The 15,237-nt window shown below is 41.7% G+C and overlaps 3 protein-coding genes across 4 annotated transcripts; 1 reads left to right on the top strand and 2 right to left on the bottom strand.

The window, feature by feature from the left end:
* Nucleotides 1-929: 929 nt before the first annotated feature.
* On the bottom strand, nt 930-4,297 carry tspan13a (tetraspanin 13a). Its single transcript, XM_083678860.1, has 6 exons — nt 4,104-4,297; nt 3,342-3,509; nt 2,992-3,072; nt 1,852-1,965; nt 1,437-1,547; nt 930-1,194 (listed from the first exon to the last, which is right to left on the bottom strand). Exons 1-6 carry the CDS (start codon nt 4,164-4,166, stop codon nt 1,120-1,122), a joined length of 612 nt encoding a protein of 203 aa, XP_083534986.1. The 5' UTR covers nt 4,167-4,297; the 3' UTR covers nt 930-1,119.
* A 753-nt stretch (nt 4,298-5,050) lies between these two features.
* On the top strand, nt 5,051-10,398 carry ankmy2a (ankyrin repeat and MYND domain containing 2a). Of its 2 annotated transcripts, none has more exons than XM_083678857.1 (10): nt 5,051-5,219; nt 5,791-5,855; nt 6,369-6,507; nt 6,815-6,913; nt 7,116-7,276; nt 7,689-7,903; nt 8,188-8,323; nt 8,539-8,667; nt 9,137-9,266; nt 9,592-10,398. In XM_083678857.1, the coding sequence occupies exons 1-10, from the start codon at nt 5,153-5,155 to the stop codon at nt 9,642-9,644; spliced, it is 1,194 nt and encodes a 397-aa protein (XP_083534983.1). In that variant the 5' UTR covers nt 5,051-5,152; the 3' UTR covers nt 9,645-10,398. The 2 variants fall into 2 exon arrangements, with proteins under 2 accessions (XP_083534983.1, XP_083534982.1); XM_083678856.1 differs by having other exon boundaries at nt 9,502-10,398.
* Nucleotides 10,399-10,852: 454 nt separating this feature from the next.
* lrrc72 (leucine rich repeat containing 72) lies at nt 10,853-12,729 on the bottom strand (the record flags this gene model as incomplete). Its single annotated transcript, XM_083678583.1, has 7 exons — nt 10,853-10,954; nt 11,107-11,133; nt 11,379-11,525; nt 11,804-11,893; nt 12,033-12,146; nt 12,314-12,395; nt 12,622-12,729. The coding sequence occupies 7 exons, from the start codon at nt 12,727-12,729 to the stop codon at nt 10,929-10,931; spliced, it is 594 nt and encodes a 197-aa protein (XP_083534709.1). The 3' UTR covers nt 10,853-10,928.
* Between the last annotated feature and the right edge of the window lie 2,508 nt (nt 12,730-15,237).

The following is a 15,237-nucleotide window of genomic DNA, read 5'->3' as shown; positions in this document are numbered from 1 at the left end:
ATGAGGTATGATTAAGACAAGATTGACATTAGGTTACCCTTTGTTATCTATCCTTTGTTATATATCACAAAGAGTGTTTAAGATTCTATAGTGCTGGTACAAGAGCTAGTTTGTCTGATGGTCATTGTGTTAAAAACTTGTGTGTATAACTTGGTTAACAGGTTGGGCAGCCTGATGGAGTAGTCAGAGGAATTCAGTTAGCACGGTTCCTGGTTCTCATCCTGTTTGAGATGTAGGAATGTGGGAGTGGCTCGGTGGCATTGAGTGACCTATTCCTGTGTCATAAGACTACAAACTGTCAACAACGGATCTGAGAGCGGGGTTGGCCAATTGCGGCAAGGCAAGAATGAGTTTCTATGCCAACGCTGAGTGAATTCTGTTAGCTGGAGACCAGTTAAACAAGAGGGATTCACAGGAACATAACATTGAAGGCACACTCATACTTCCAGCACTGTAAATAACTATAATAGCAGCACTAAACAATGTTGTTCTGCTTCTTAACTTAATTACTTGATATCCTTGGTGACATTTGTCATGTATCGCATGGTCTATTATTGAATAGTTATTTTACAACATGCTTTTTGAATAAAGATCCAAACAAGCCTGGATTGGTACATTACAGCACTGCTTTGAACTTGCAGAACTGACTGTATCCTTGTGACATCTAATACGCTGTCTGAAACAAAGACGGTACTGTTTAGGTACCCACCGAAAGAGAGGTTTGGAAACAGGGAATCCAACATTGAGCTTCCCAGGAAATATTGTGCCGCTTTGTGCTATGTTTGCGTAAGGTGTGCACAGTTGATGCATGACATTTGCTCTCGACTCCCATCAACCATGTTAGATAACATTTTAAAATAACTGCTCAGTTTCAATGTGACGAAGGAAGCAGTTCCGTTGGTTTATGATCAATCAAGTTTCAAATTGACTGGAACTGTCCTCATTAACTTCATTGATACACAGCATTGGAGAAAAGTATTTTCTCTTTGTTACAGTAATGGTAATATTTCATTAGGAAACATCAAACAATCCAAAGATGTTATGTACAATTTCCAAAACAGAACTATCTAAAAAAAAAAGTTCCATAACATTGCAAAGTTCTCTACATAGTATTAGTATTTACAGAAAGGCACCAGGGTTTGAACGAGGGTCCTTCAGATTTCTGTATCTGTGCGTAAGCCACACTCCCAGGATCTGAAAATGAGACAAAAAGAACATTGGCAGTAATATTCACACATTTGTGATTGAACATCCCATACAACAGTATTATAGAGATATGGAATAAATTCCTGGAACTACTACTACTGTCTGATCTCAAAATGGCTTATTTTTATGTTCCGCTTTATCCATGTTTATTTGTATAGGCATATCACAGCTAACAACAGATTCCACCCTGTTGCAGTATGTCTGCTTTGGTGCTATGGCAGGTTGCTTACCTCTGTGAAGCTGAAGAAGAATCCAATCCCTCCCACAAAGCGTAAAACCTTCCCAGCATGGCTTTGGATGATGGGGGCACAGGGGTCGCAGGAGCCGTGGGAGAAACAGTCCTGGAGTGTGAGGACGTGTAGAAGACAAGGAGGATTTAAGTCGTGTGTTCATCACTGGAAATACTGCCTGACTGTGATTAAGGTTTTGGTCCTCTGTGGCTCAGTTGGTTGAGCATGGCGTTAACAAGGCTAAGGTTGTGGGTTTGATTCCCGCTGGGACTGTATATACTGATAAACGTATGCACTCACGGCAATGCAAGTCGCTTTGGGTAAAAGCGTCTGCTAAATGGCGTATATTAAGTTCTAGCTGATACTGTCAGACTATGAGGGAAAGTTCTTGCTGATAAAAACGTCGACATCTTACAGCGTCACATGTGTCATTGGAATTGAAGTGGCTGAAGCCACAGCAGTTGAGGGTCTTCTCTACATCCTTCTGAGTGGTCAGAGACCTGTTCCATCCCACCTCCAGAAGGTGGTCCTATGGAGGGGTATACCGATGAGGACAGGCATGAATTTATTATCAATGGTAGAGGCTCAGAGAGGCATTTAACATAGGAGTTTTATGCCAAAACGCCAATAAAATGACTGCCGTCATAAAAATAAAACCCTTCATGATATGAAAGGATGGTAGCCATATTACATACATACAATCTGTTTACATAATAATAATATTCTTGAAGATCAATTTTGATAAATGTCCTATGACCAAAGATTTTGCAAATGGAGAGCGTTTTGGAATGAAGCTCTTCATATGTACCCCTAAATTGTATCATTCAGAGTACTTATTTGGTGCTTTATTTCAAGAGTATACTTTCACAGGATGAAAATTCTGTTTGGTACATGAATGTATGGGTGCAGAATAAAATAACTTTATACACAACTACTGTGTCATGTATGGGCAGTTCTAGAGAAAGAGATTGCCTAGCAGGCATAGCAGGCTTTTTTCACATGTTTGAATCCCAAGTCGATTCAAGTGGAGCAAAGTCAGATGGATGGTAGTGTCAATATTGTGTCTTCATGAATCCTGAATCAGTCATAGACTAACACCTTATTGTAGTTTGGATTTTTTTTTTAAATCCATGAGGTAGGAATATAAGAAATGACTGAAATCTTTTCATAGAAGTAATGTGCATTTAATACTACCAGATCTCACTGCTTCTTTGACACCAACTTTGAAAGCCATTGTGGCAGTTCAAGAGAGCATGATTGCCAGCGTCAATGAGGCGTTCTGCGTAATTAGCATACGAGACATTGCGTCACCCATGTAATCATGAATGACCCAATGTTGATGTTCAAACAAATTATTCAAACAGGTTGACATTGAGACTATTGACATAGAAAGAGATGATCGACATTGTTACTGCTGTAACCACACTGCGCAACTCATTGTACATCGTCATCGACACAGACATCATACGTGAACAAGGTCAAGAATATCACCTATCTGAAAAGGTACCCATTACCTAGTGTGTGTATATAGCTAAGACCACATATACATACATACCTGCTGGTCTTTGTTGAGAGCCAGGCATGCACATGACACAGAGAGCTGCACCATGAAAACCATAAACAGGATGATCATGTACTAAGCCCAGTTAAGGAAGCCCGTGGAATAAACATCCTCCTGATAACAAACTAGGCAAACATTACGCTGTGAATAAGGATACGAGAAGATATTGTGTTCTGTGAGATGTAATGAGAATGGAACAGTTGTTACTTGGGAGACCGCTATTGTAACGCGAATTGACAGTCTACAGAACTATGTAAATACAGGGTTAGGGTTAGTTTAATAGTCAACATCTGAATAAGCAATATTGCTCATAGACCAACCCTATTACAACAACTGAAGGATACAAAGAACAGCAGGACCTGGTGGTGCTTCAGGGCTCCACAGAGTCCCACAAAGGCCACCACGAACAGGAAGATACCCACGCCAATGACTGCTGCCACCACCCGAAAACTGGAGACCAGGCCAAACCATTTACCCCAGGCTGCCACCCCAATCAGCAGCAGGCTCACCATCTGAGGGCCAGACACAATACCGAGTGATGACAGAAGTCCACTGGGGAGGGAAACACACTCCAAAGACCCTTTCATACTGATTATTAACCCTTTCATACTGATTATTAACCCTTTCATACTGATTATTTGAATGTGGGAAATGTCAACAACGTCTGTTATGCATCACATTCAGCTTGATTAAAGCCTATAACTATAAATTCATTTCTTTAAATCAGGAAAAAAAAATTATAAACATTATATTTAATCATATTCATTCTGTTGTTTCTTCCATCATGGCGCGTCTTAAAGATTGTTAATAAAGCTATGGTAAGGCCGCATATTCGGAGATATGTGGGGAGGCAATGACTTTACGTCATTTTGACAGGTATGTCAAGTCCTTCTCTTCTCAATTTGCGCGGCATCTACGTTGCTATTCGAGAAGAACTATAACAGTAATGAGAGACGAGCCTATTATAACTTGTTCGAACGCGTATATTATAGCTTATGCGTCACAATTACGACATACTTTTTCCATTACTTCATTGACATTTATAGAACGATGAAGCTATCTCAGTTCCATTCCATATGGGAACAACGTGATGCGTTAGTACTCACAACGTAAAGTATATTGAGCGCGCAGAGTGAATTCTTAGTGCAAACAAATCCGCCGCAAACCATTGTCGATTGTCAAGTATTCTCGCACACACGAGAAATGTCAAATTAATCCAAAGTAGCCTATTGCAGTTTTCTTATCATGCAACGGCAAACAGCGGCCGAGGCGATGCAACAGGTGGATTTATAGGGAATTCCTAAAGGAAATAGGTTTGCCCGCTGATTGGTCGGCTTCTTGAAACGTTTTTCCATGACAATTATGCAAACGATCACAGACTGTGCCAGGTGTTACATTCAGGGAGGCGTCACATAGGTCTACATCCATACCAATAATGTGACATACATCTTTGACATACATCAAAAAATAAAAAAAACAGTTTATAAATCTACCTATCAAATAAGCCTCTATTCACTGTGCATGCATGTTCTTGTGTTTTATTGATAGATTCAATGATTTGACCAACGAGCATTAAATTGGTGTGAAATCGCGTGAATTATGTGTGCTATCTGAGCAACAATGTATCAAATCAGAGCAACAATGTATCAAATCAGAGCAACAATGTATCAAATCAAAGCAGCGATGTATCAAATCAGAGCAATAATGTATCAAATCAGTACTACAATAATATACAATGTGCTACAACGTGAGGAAGAATGAACTTTCTAGACTTGTGGACCTGGTAAGACATGTTGAATGAATGGGGGAATTTGAGCATTTTTACGTTACATTTGTAACGAACAAATTATATTATGACATTGTACATATTACAGAATTTGTAAAAGTCAAACTATATAAATAATATTACATATTTTACTTAGAAACCTGAATTAGTAGATACAATAAACACAAAAATAATGAGTACATATTCCAACCTCCACCCCTCCACTGTATGGTGGTATAATCCAAGTGACAGCTAAGCCTCCAGCTAGTCAGCTAGCAAACTGCAGAATGAGAATCAAACGTGTCATTCTGATTTAGTGTAGGCTGTCTATCCTCCGTGTTTACCTTATTGTATCGACCGATTGTTTACATACCTGCATTTGTAACCAACATGTCAGCACCGAAGAAGGGAGATCTATCTTCCACCGAGAAGGAATTATTCCAGGTTATTGCTGCAGGTAAAGCCTCCTTAGCTAGCTACTAGCAACATTTTTATGCTAATACAATTTTGACAGCTATCTTATCCATTGCTGATAACTTTGTGGATCTAGTATCAATATGGACTAAATTCATTGTCTCGTGATGGTGGAATGTGCAATTTGTCAGCTAAATGTTTTTTTGTTTTTTTGCAAATTATTGCAAGCTGATTACCTTGTGAGTTAGCTACTGTAGCTAGCTATGCATATTTGGACCAGGCATGCCCAGCTAGTCAAGCAATGCTAGCAAGCATCGTTGATGTCAGCAAAGTGGAGATGATTGGCATTCATGTTTGTCCCTTGCCTTGTCAATGGTTTGTCCTCATAAACTAGGCTAGCTGAGGATACTTCACCTCCAGCTAGGTGCCAACGTTTAGTAGTACTAGTACTATAATACTGTATAAAACAACTGTTGATTTTAAGCCATGGTTAGCTTTGTTGGTTATCGATTATTTTAAGTTAGAAGTAAGAATACTCAATAAACAGAAAATAAAGATATGGCACACATGCTTAATTCGCACTTTATTAACTTTACTGTATCCCAATTTCTTAGGAAATGTTCAGGAAGCCTCAAGACTATTGGGCTGCAAGGATGTACGAGTCAACTGCTTGGATGAGGTACATGTCCACAATGTCGATGTGTCTGTCAGCGATTTAAACATTAACAATGTAACTGTATGCCATCTCTTGTCTCTCATTCTGTTTTGATGAAAATCATTTTATTGCTGGCACTGTTGATTTTCTTGATCTCACAATTTGCCCTCAAATTGGACAGTAGGCCTATGTAGGCTGAACCAACTGCCAGGGGGCTTATGTCCCCTTTGTTCCTGACATGTGCATATGACTTAAGAGGTATAGGCAGAGCCCTAAAGGAGGGTCTCTTGAGTGTGGCTGTCTTAGAACAGCAGTTTCAGTGTCATTGTTTATGCCTGTCTGTCAACATCAGGTGTGACAAGCATGTCCCGATTCATCATTATTATCCCACCATACTGTTGCTATGATAAAATACCTTGTCATCGATGTCGGCCCGATTCAGTCCCAGGGTCTCCACAATTCTTAAATGCTTTTCTCAAACATCACACACCGCTGAAGTGTCGTACAGTCTTTGACAGGTGTGTTTCTCTTCTTCAGTATGGGATGACCCCCCTCATGCATGCTGCATACAAGGGCAAGGCGGACATGTGCAAACTGCTACTGCAACACGGGGCAGATGTGAACTGCAATGAACACGAGCATGGCTACACGGCGCTGATGTTCGCTGGGCTGTCAGGTATTTAGAGAGGAGATAGCCCTGCGGCTCGGTTGGTAGAACATGGAGCTAACAACGCTTAGGTTGTGGGTTCGACTCCCGCTGGGACCATATATACTGAAAGATGTATGCACTCACTGCAATGTGACAAAAGTGTCAGCTCAATGGTTTATATTTATTATTATTATTATTATTATTATATTATTATTATGTTATTATTATTATATTATATTATTATTGTACATGTTACACAACAGGGCCTAACTTGTCCAATGAGAAATCTTTAAATGTGTGAAGTGACTTTTTTTCCTCTTTTCTTCACCTGTAGGGAAGACTGACATCACCTGGATGATGTTGGATGCCGGGGCGGAGACAGATGTGGTCAACTCCGTCGGACGCACAGCAGCTCAGATGGCTGCGTTTGTCGGTGTGTGTTGACATCACACACAGCGGTTGTTTACAACATATGAAACCAGCATATCTCCATACACACAGTGTGTCAACATCCTCATCCTCATATTCTGTGGCATGTACATGGTGGCAACTGTAATAGTTAGACATTTATATAAAAACATATATATATATTAAAGGTTTCTGATCCAGTGGTGTCTTGTCCGTCCTCTCTTCAGGGCAGCATGACTGTGTGACCGTGATCAACAACTTTTTCTCCCGGACGAGGCTGGAGTACTACACAAAAGCCCAGGGGCTGGAGAAGGAGCCCAAACTGCCCCTCAAACTGTCAGGACCTCTCCATAAGATCATCATGAGCACCAACCTTAACCCTGTCAAGGTAAACCATGAGCACCACTGTTTTTTTTTTAACCACAACGATTTTAGTCGTTGAGCATTTTAGTCACTCTGTGAGTGGTCCGCTTACTCTTCATCTAAGTACTCCAAAATAGCCCTTTACTCTTGTGTTCACTACTCTTGAACAACTAGTAGAGGCCTAGGTGGTATCATGGCCTCTACTAGTCTTCCTAGGTGGAAGCAAAATGACAAAGGCTCACTGATAAGCAGAGTCTATGTGGAGTGCAGTCAAATTGCTCTTAACTACCCAGAGAGCCTTGCTAAAAACACAATTACTTCATTTGTGCCTTTTTATGTAATAACTCTGCCTCCGGCCCTCTTTTTTCCCCTCTCTCTCTCTCTCTCTCTCTCTCTCTCTCTTTGCCTCCCATTGCTCCCTCTCTCCCCCCCCCCAGATGGTGATGCTGGTGAAGGAGAACCCCTTGCTGGCGGAGGTGGAGGCCCTGGAGAAGTGCAGGCGTGTGATGGAGCTCATCTGCGAGAAGTGTGTGAAGCAGCAGGACATGAACGAAGTGCTGGCCATGAAAATGCACTACATCAGCTGTGTGCTGAGCAAGTGTGCCTCCTTCCTCAAGGACCGCGACGACAAGCTCGACGGACTCATTAAGAGGTGTGTGTGTGTGTGTGTGTGTGTTTTATAACCACATACACATTAAATTGGGCCTGGGTCAGCGGGTTTAGCAACTGGTGAGCTACATTCAGGACTTCTCATATGTTACTGATATTTCGCCTTTATTTTTTGTTGACAAAGCTGCAACACGATGTTGTAAGCTGTAGAGTAGATGGCACAATATGCTATGAATAATCTGCCAGTGAAGTGTCAACATACCCTGATATACTACACCTTGTTTTGATAGGCCACTATATTGAATATAAACTGTTGCCCTCCCCCAGCTTGTTGAAGGGTCGGGAGAGCGACGGCTTCCCGTTGTTCCAGGAGAAGTTTGTCCGAGAGTGTATCCGCAAGTTCCCCTACTCTGACGCAACTCTGCTGCAGCAGCTGGTCAGAAGCATCGCTCCTGTGGAGATCGTAAGTCACTCAAACCCCTTTTCAATCCGTCTTCGTATCCAAGCGTTAGAGGTCAGCTCTTGTTGGAGTGAAGCCTCTCTCGTGACGGTTTTGTGCTGAGAGTCAGAGAACATTTTTTTGATTCCGTTTGTGGTATTTTCACACCGGGTTTGTGGCCATTGCTACTTACATTTTGTCCTTGACATTGTCTCCCCTCTGTCCTGCTGTCCCTTCAGGGAAACGACCCCACTGCTATCTCAGTCCTGACCCAGGCCATCACGGGTCAGGTGGGCTTCATGGATGCGGAGTTCTGTACCACCTGTGGAGAGAAAGGAGCAGATAAGAGATGCTCCATGTGTAAAATGGTAGGCCACAAAGCCGTCATACAGTTGATCAACTTAATATAATAATATACACTCACTGAACACTTTATTAGGAACACTATACTAATACTGGGTAGGGCCTCCCTTTGCTCTTTATTAGGAACACTATACTAATACTGGGTAGGGCCTCCCTTTGATCTTTATTAGGAACACTATACTAATACTGGGTAGGGCCTCCCTTTGCTCTCAGGCCCAAAGTGTGCCAAGAAAACATTCCCTCCACCATGAGAAGGTGTACAGGTGTTCCTAATAAAGTGTTTAGTGAGTGTATATGCCATTTAGCTGATGCTTTTATCCAAAGTGACTTACATTGCAGTGAGTGCATAAATTTTTCAGTATATATGGTCTCAGCGGGAATCGAACACACAACCGTTGTACATCATATCATTGGTCTCATATGGGATGTATTGAATATGGTTCAACCCCACTTTTTATACGTTGTTATACGCAGGTGATATATTGTGACCAGGACTGCCAGAAAACACACTGGTTCACCCACAAGAAGGTCTGCAAGAAACTGCAGGAGCAGAGGGAAAAACAGGAAGAGGAGTCAGCTAGGCTAATAGAACAACGCAGCAAAGGTATGTACAATCCCCCACTGTACAATGGACAGGTGTAATCCATACCCACCTTGCTGTAAATCCAGGTGACCATTCAGTAGTTGGGTACGACATGACAACACCCACTGTAGTTGATTAATGACAGGATAATAGGACACTTTCGCAGTCAACTTCAGAAGTGGTCTTTAGCTGATCAAACAGGCTCTTGTCCCTCTCCTGGGCATCAGTCAAACAGTGTGCTCTTTTGTTTTCTCAGAGGAGAGTGAGGCGACAGAGGATGTGTCCAGCTCCATGCAGGACCTCTCTGTGGAGCCGAGTAGTGAAGACTATCCCTCCTCCCCCTCAGACCCCCAGGGAGAGCCCCCCAGCCCTGACTCCCCTCCAGCCACCGACAACTGAGAAGGGGGAGCCTATGAGGGGACGTTAACCATGGAGACACAATGCCTACACCCAGCTATCTCGTACTCCAGGTTCACACTGTGGTCCTACAAGGGAGGTCTACCCACAAGACCAACAGCCAACCAGGAGATGCAGTATAAGGGAGCACACAAGCTTCTGGACTGATCCAATAGAGAAAGAAAACCTTATTTATCAATGATCGGACATTGCCACCAAAGCAGCGCAACACTATTGCACACGGGGAAGGATGTGGGTCACAAGTGTCAACTTTTTTTTGTTTCGTTTTTTTTAAATTCAATGTTGTTTTTCAGTCACGTTATCCATATTTACTGTGAAATGTTGAAATATCTATAGACCAATGGAATGATGTTTGTCCGGTTTTATTAGAGAACATGGAAGTATTTCAGGGAGTGTGTTGTGAAGAAGTAGTGCATTTGATTGACATTGTATTGGTTCAGGTCATTTAAGACTGCCTTAAGAGACTCTAGCATAAAGTATATGTCTTAGTTAGCACATTGACAAAGGAGGTAATTTGTGAACATACAGTTAAGTATATTTAAGGTTTGTATTTGCCCCCAAAATAATGACTTTTACACCATAATACTCTCATCATCCCTCATGGGACTTGGGTGGAAAGATGACTCAAGCCAAGTTGCCCACCTCTCTAATTATGTTGCTGTATGTCAAGCTGAATACGGATGTTTCAAGGATGTCAAACGACTGTGATTGCAATACAATAAAATAAACATCAACCTCATCACCCAGTATGAATGTTTTGTGCACCATTGTTATTATTATATTATTATAATTTTTTTAATTATTTATTTTATTTTATGATATAGTAGTATGGACTCAACTTGCATGGGAAATGTTTTTAATTGAGAGCAGCAAGGAATCAGAGTTGCTGATCCTATACTGAGACACACCTCTCTGCCTGGTTTAAGTGGTGTGGGTGCATCTCAATAGTTTAAAGTGGATTTCTCTGCTCATCTCCTTTCCTACATCTAAACTGAACTGGTGAACAGGCAGCCTGATGCTAGTTTCACCTATCCTGCATTTTTCGCTCACTGGGGGCGAAGGAAAGGAGATGAGGAGAGGGAGCCACTTTAAACTATTGAGTACTACGATGGAGCGGTCATCTGAACTTGACGGTGAGGATGTTGGGCCCTGGTTGTCCGTCCAACTCTCCCAGCCGTCTCTGCTGGTCCGTGGGGATGGCGCTCCAGTCCACTGAGGAGAACTGCATGATGGACCTCTGCATCGCCTTCCTCATCCTGGGGTCTGCTATCTCAGCAAACGGATTCCGATGCCTAAATGAAACATCAATATTCAAAACGAGGCAGCCAGAGGCTCCATTTAGAGCTAATTGTATTAATGTATGTCACTATTATCACTAGTGATTTATGGCAAGACATACGTTTCAAATTCAAAACGAGCACAGATCACAGCCGTAACCACTGACCTGTTGAAACATCTTCTTGCGCCACAGCTACCTGCAAGCCAAAGCCATATCATCAATTAAAACATCTGTCTGACGTAAACGATATAAACATACATTGAATTAGGGCACTTACTGTAGTAGTAGTAGTAGTAGAGACAAGTAGAGACTTGTTGACTATATAGTATCTCGCATGACACATGTATGGCAGGGTGAAATTATCAAGCCTGTCAGATTCAAGTATTCCCAGTGCTTCAACACACTGTAAAAGAGCAGCAAACCAACGAGACCGAAACCTTTGAGTAGATGACCGTCATCGTTGGTGTCCCTCATTGTCATGTCTGAAGTCTCCGCCCGTCTGCCGAAGGCCAGGGACTGGAGGACACGGTGACGCTCCGTACTGAACAGCTGGAACGAGCTTCTCCTCTCCTCCTGCTTCACCTCTGTCGACAGGCAGTTATTTTAGGTTCATGTCTGAGAAATGCTAATGGGTGTAAAGCATGCTGTCTTAACATGTAACTAACAGTGTTTCATTCTTCTGTCGGAAAAATGCTATACAGGGTTTTACACAATTTTATTCATTAGGCTATCTTTGTTTATCTGAGTTGGTTATTGAGAACACATTCCATTTTACAATGACGACTTCGCCAGGAGGGGGCAGTGGTACTCCGTTTTTGTAGAATGTAAATTGCTTTTACCTAATGTTGGAAATGTACGTTACCTCTTCTGTCCAGTAACTGCACCGATGGCAAGTGATGGACCACGTACTGACGATACTCAGGGTCTTGTGAGAAGGGATTCAGGAAAAAGCCTGCAAAAGGAATTTTTCATACTTTCATAATCAAAAAATATAATATTTTCAGAACTTCCTCACTTCCTCTTCCTCACATGACTGTGTAGCACGTGGAGGCCTAGTATGTTCGGTATGAGTGTTAACATCGGTCACTCACTAACAGTATGGAGGTGCTGCATGTTCCTCAGCTCAGCCACTGGGTCCTCTAGCCTCTTCATCTGGTTGTTGTGCAGAAGGAGAACTCTAAGACAGGTCAGGTGACTCAGTACCCCTGTCAATGGAAAATACAGATACATACAAGATACCTAGAACATCATAGGCCTCACTTAATGTTAATACTTCAATTTATTGAAAACAAATACCACCAAATAGCACATTTTAAAAGAATACACAATGTATATTCCTACTGTATATTTTAGGAAAACCATAAATCCTTACCTGAAATAGATGTTATTTCATTATTTTGTAGGTAAAGTTCAGTCAAGCAACAGTTGAGAGTGTGGCAAGAGATCTCCTTGATCTGAAAAGAAAATAAGAAGAAACTGTTCTTCTTCTACACTTATGTTTGAAATGCACTGGAAATGCATAGATGAAATGGTATTTTTCTTTCCAATATGAATTGCCTTCCATCTCGATTGTCAAATGTCCAACTACACAACAATTATGGAAGTGAAAGACATTCCCAAACCCATTACAGTGCAATGAGTGCAGACAGTAGTGTGCAGCAGGCCTTTCCAGTTGCCTACCTTGTTGTTGTTCAGCCATAAGTATCTCAGCATGGAGAATCTTGACAGGTCAGGGATATTGGTGAGTCCTCTGTAGAAGTAATATTCATGTTTATTTGCTATAGCCATTAGCATGTAAAGAAGCCTGATAGCCTTCCCAAATAATACTTTGCAATAATTGCAAGTAGTCCCGCAATTCTAACATTGGTAATTCTTTAGAAGTTGAGTAAACGAATCGCTTATCTACTTTTTGGCGAGGTAAAGTTGACAGACATCGATGTCCCTCCTAATTCCATACTTGTGGAGAGCATAATCAATGTCCTATAAGAATATACGGAGAAATTACAGAGTATAGTGCCTTCAATCTACATCATATTTGAGGAATATTTCAACAGAATTTAGTTGATAGTTCAGAGATAGCTAGCTACCTTCCCGCAAACCTCCATCGCCTACCTGTGAATTTACCTGACCACCTACCCAACCACCTGTTGCCAGGAAACACCTGTTTTACTTTTGTGTCAAAACAAACAAAACGAAAATCTGTGCCCCTGATCTGATTACTCAAATTGCTGAAGTTTACTCTCATCTTTTGTTTTTTTTGCATGGATGTCAATAGGCCTAAGTTGTATCTGTTATGGCTATGCCTCTTTGTCGCATGATATTAAATTAGTGCGCGATCCAACCCTCTCTCTGGTGGCGGTAATTCGTCACTAGGGGGCATACTTTCCCTATTTACTGTGCCTGGGAAGCAAGCAACGGTGGTTCAGGTTGACACACTGTAGCTGATAATTAAAGCCTACTGTCTTTGCGCTTGCATTTTGTTGAAAAATAGTTTTCCTCCAATACATTCATTTATTACTTATCAACAAAACATTTACTTATCAACAAAAATACTTGTGACTCATATTTTTGGTATTATTCTATTTAGTTATCTTTGACCTGAAGAAAGTTCACAATTAAATATTGTGTCTGCAGTATTTCAGTTAAAGGGACAATCTGGAATTGGTACATCTGTTTTTGGACTGGTCAGTCCTTGCAACCAACCATAGCTCCGTCGCAAATGGCCCCTTTAAGACTACAGTGAGTAACAGCTTAGTAAAGGAGATTATAGAAAATAATTCATTTATTCCAATGCTATCATAGGGGGAAATGCAGCAGATCCCATGGGTATGGTAGCTAAGAACAAACACAGAGAACACAGCTCTCACTCCTGACTGAGATATACATCCATTGTCTGCATTTTTCTACCGTGGCGCTTCCTTAGGGATTCATACCCAATTCTATGCACCCATGACCTTTCTTTCTTGGCTTTGTTCCTAATGCTATGCATTCCTCTTGTACCCCACCCCCCAGGTTCCCCCCCGGCCTCACCTTCTATTACCACATGAGGGTGCTTCATGGTAATGTACACACTCCTGTCATGTTGCTTGTCAATATGTTAATAACTCATGCTCCCTTTATTTCCCATAGGATTAGCTCACCCTACCTACTGTATGTCACCGCCGCCTGGTCTGGACACATACAGAGGGGCTAGCTCAGCTTTCCGCTCCCTTAGATGTGAGGAAAATAACAGTGGCATATCGTATGAACTTCTCTGGCATTCAGCTTTAACCCAATCACCAAGGAGACTCTGAATTAGTAAACCATCCATGTACTTAATGGCCTCTTGGGATGCACTGGTTGTGTTGACTTTATTTTCCTGCGGACGTGAGGTGAAAAAAGCTTTGCCACAAGACACCTCGCACATAAGAGAACAGAGACAATAGCGTAAACAATGTATTGTGGCTTCACGTGGACAGGTGTTCCGAAATACATAATATGAAGAGACACATTGTCACGTTTGCATTGTGGTACACACTAGTGTTTACTATGGAAAGGGGCTACAGTATTCTAAGTGCACACATGAAAATGACACCAGGGAACAGCAGCGTGTCAGATTTCATTCACATGAGCAACAATTAGCGTCTATGCGCGACGCCTCTTTTCAAATCTGTAAGACAAGTCTGAATTGAAAGCTCCCACAGAAGTAATTATATCTCTCATTTTCCATACAGAGAACACACAAAGACTCCAGTTAGTCTAGGCACTCCAATCATCCAAGTCAATTAAAATGACAGGGGATTGAGATGTGGAGAATGAGGGTGACAAGTTACAGACAGCAAATTACTAACACAGCATATCATGCTTCACTTTTGAATTAAGTGAATAGGTGAAACTGCATGTCAGAACAAGGGGAGAATATGTGATTGAGATAATGTTTCTGAAGGCCAAAACATTTCCACAGAGTCACACCACATTGTTGCCGAGATAAAATGGATGGGACATGTTCTTCTATTTGTAATCAAATGTGATTAGCGGATGAATGCGTTCTCTTCATATGATAATGAAGCACCTATCAATCAATTGCACCGAATTCCATCAGTTTGAGAGATGCGAGGTTATTCCAGATGTTGCGGAGAGGCAGTGCTTCTTTAGCCTGAGTTTAGGATAAATGGGCGTGGTTGCCCAGGCAAACACGCCCATGCTTGATTCGGAGGCTCTCCAAGATGTGCACCTGAGCGGTTGCCAAAACACGTCGCGGGTATAGTATAAAAGCATAGGGGAAAGGTAACGCACTATCTCCGTTGCAGACTTCAG

Source organism: Argentina silus, assembly GCF_951799395.1.
Source record: "Argentina silus genome assembly, chromosome: 10".
NCBI classification, from domain to species: domain Eukaryota; kingdom Metazoa; phylum Chordata; class Actinopteri; order Argentiniformes; family Argentinidae; genus Argentina; species Argentina silus.
This window is presented reverse-complemented; position numbering and strand designations above follow the sequence as displayed.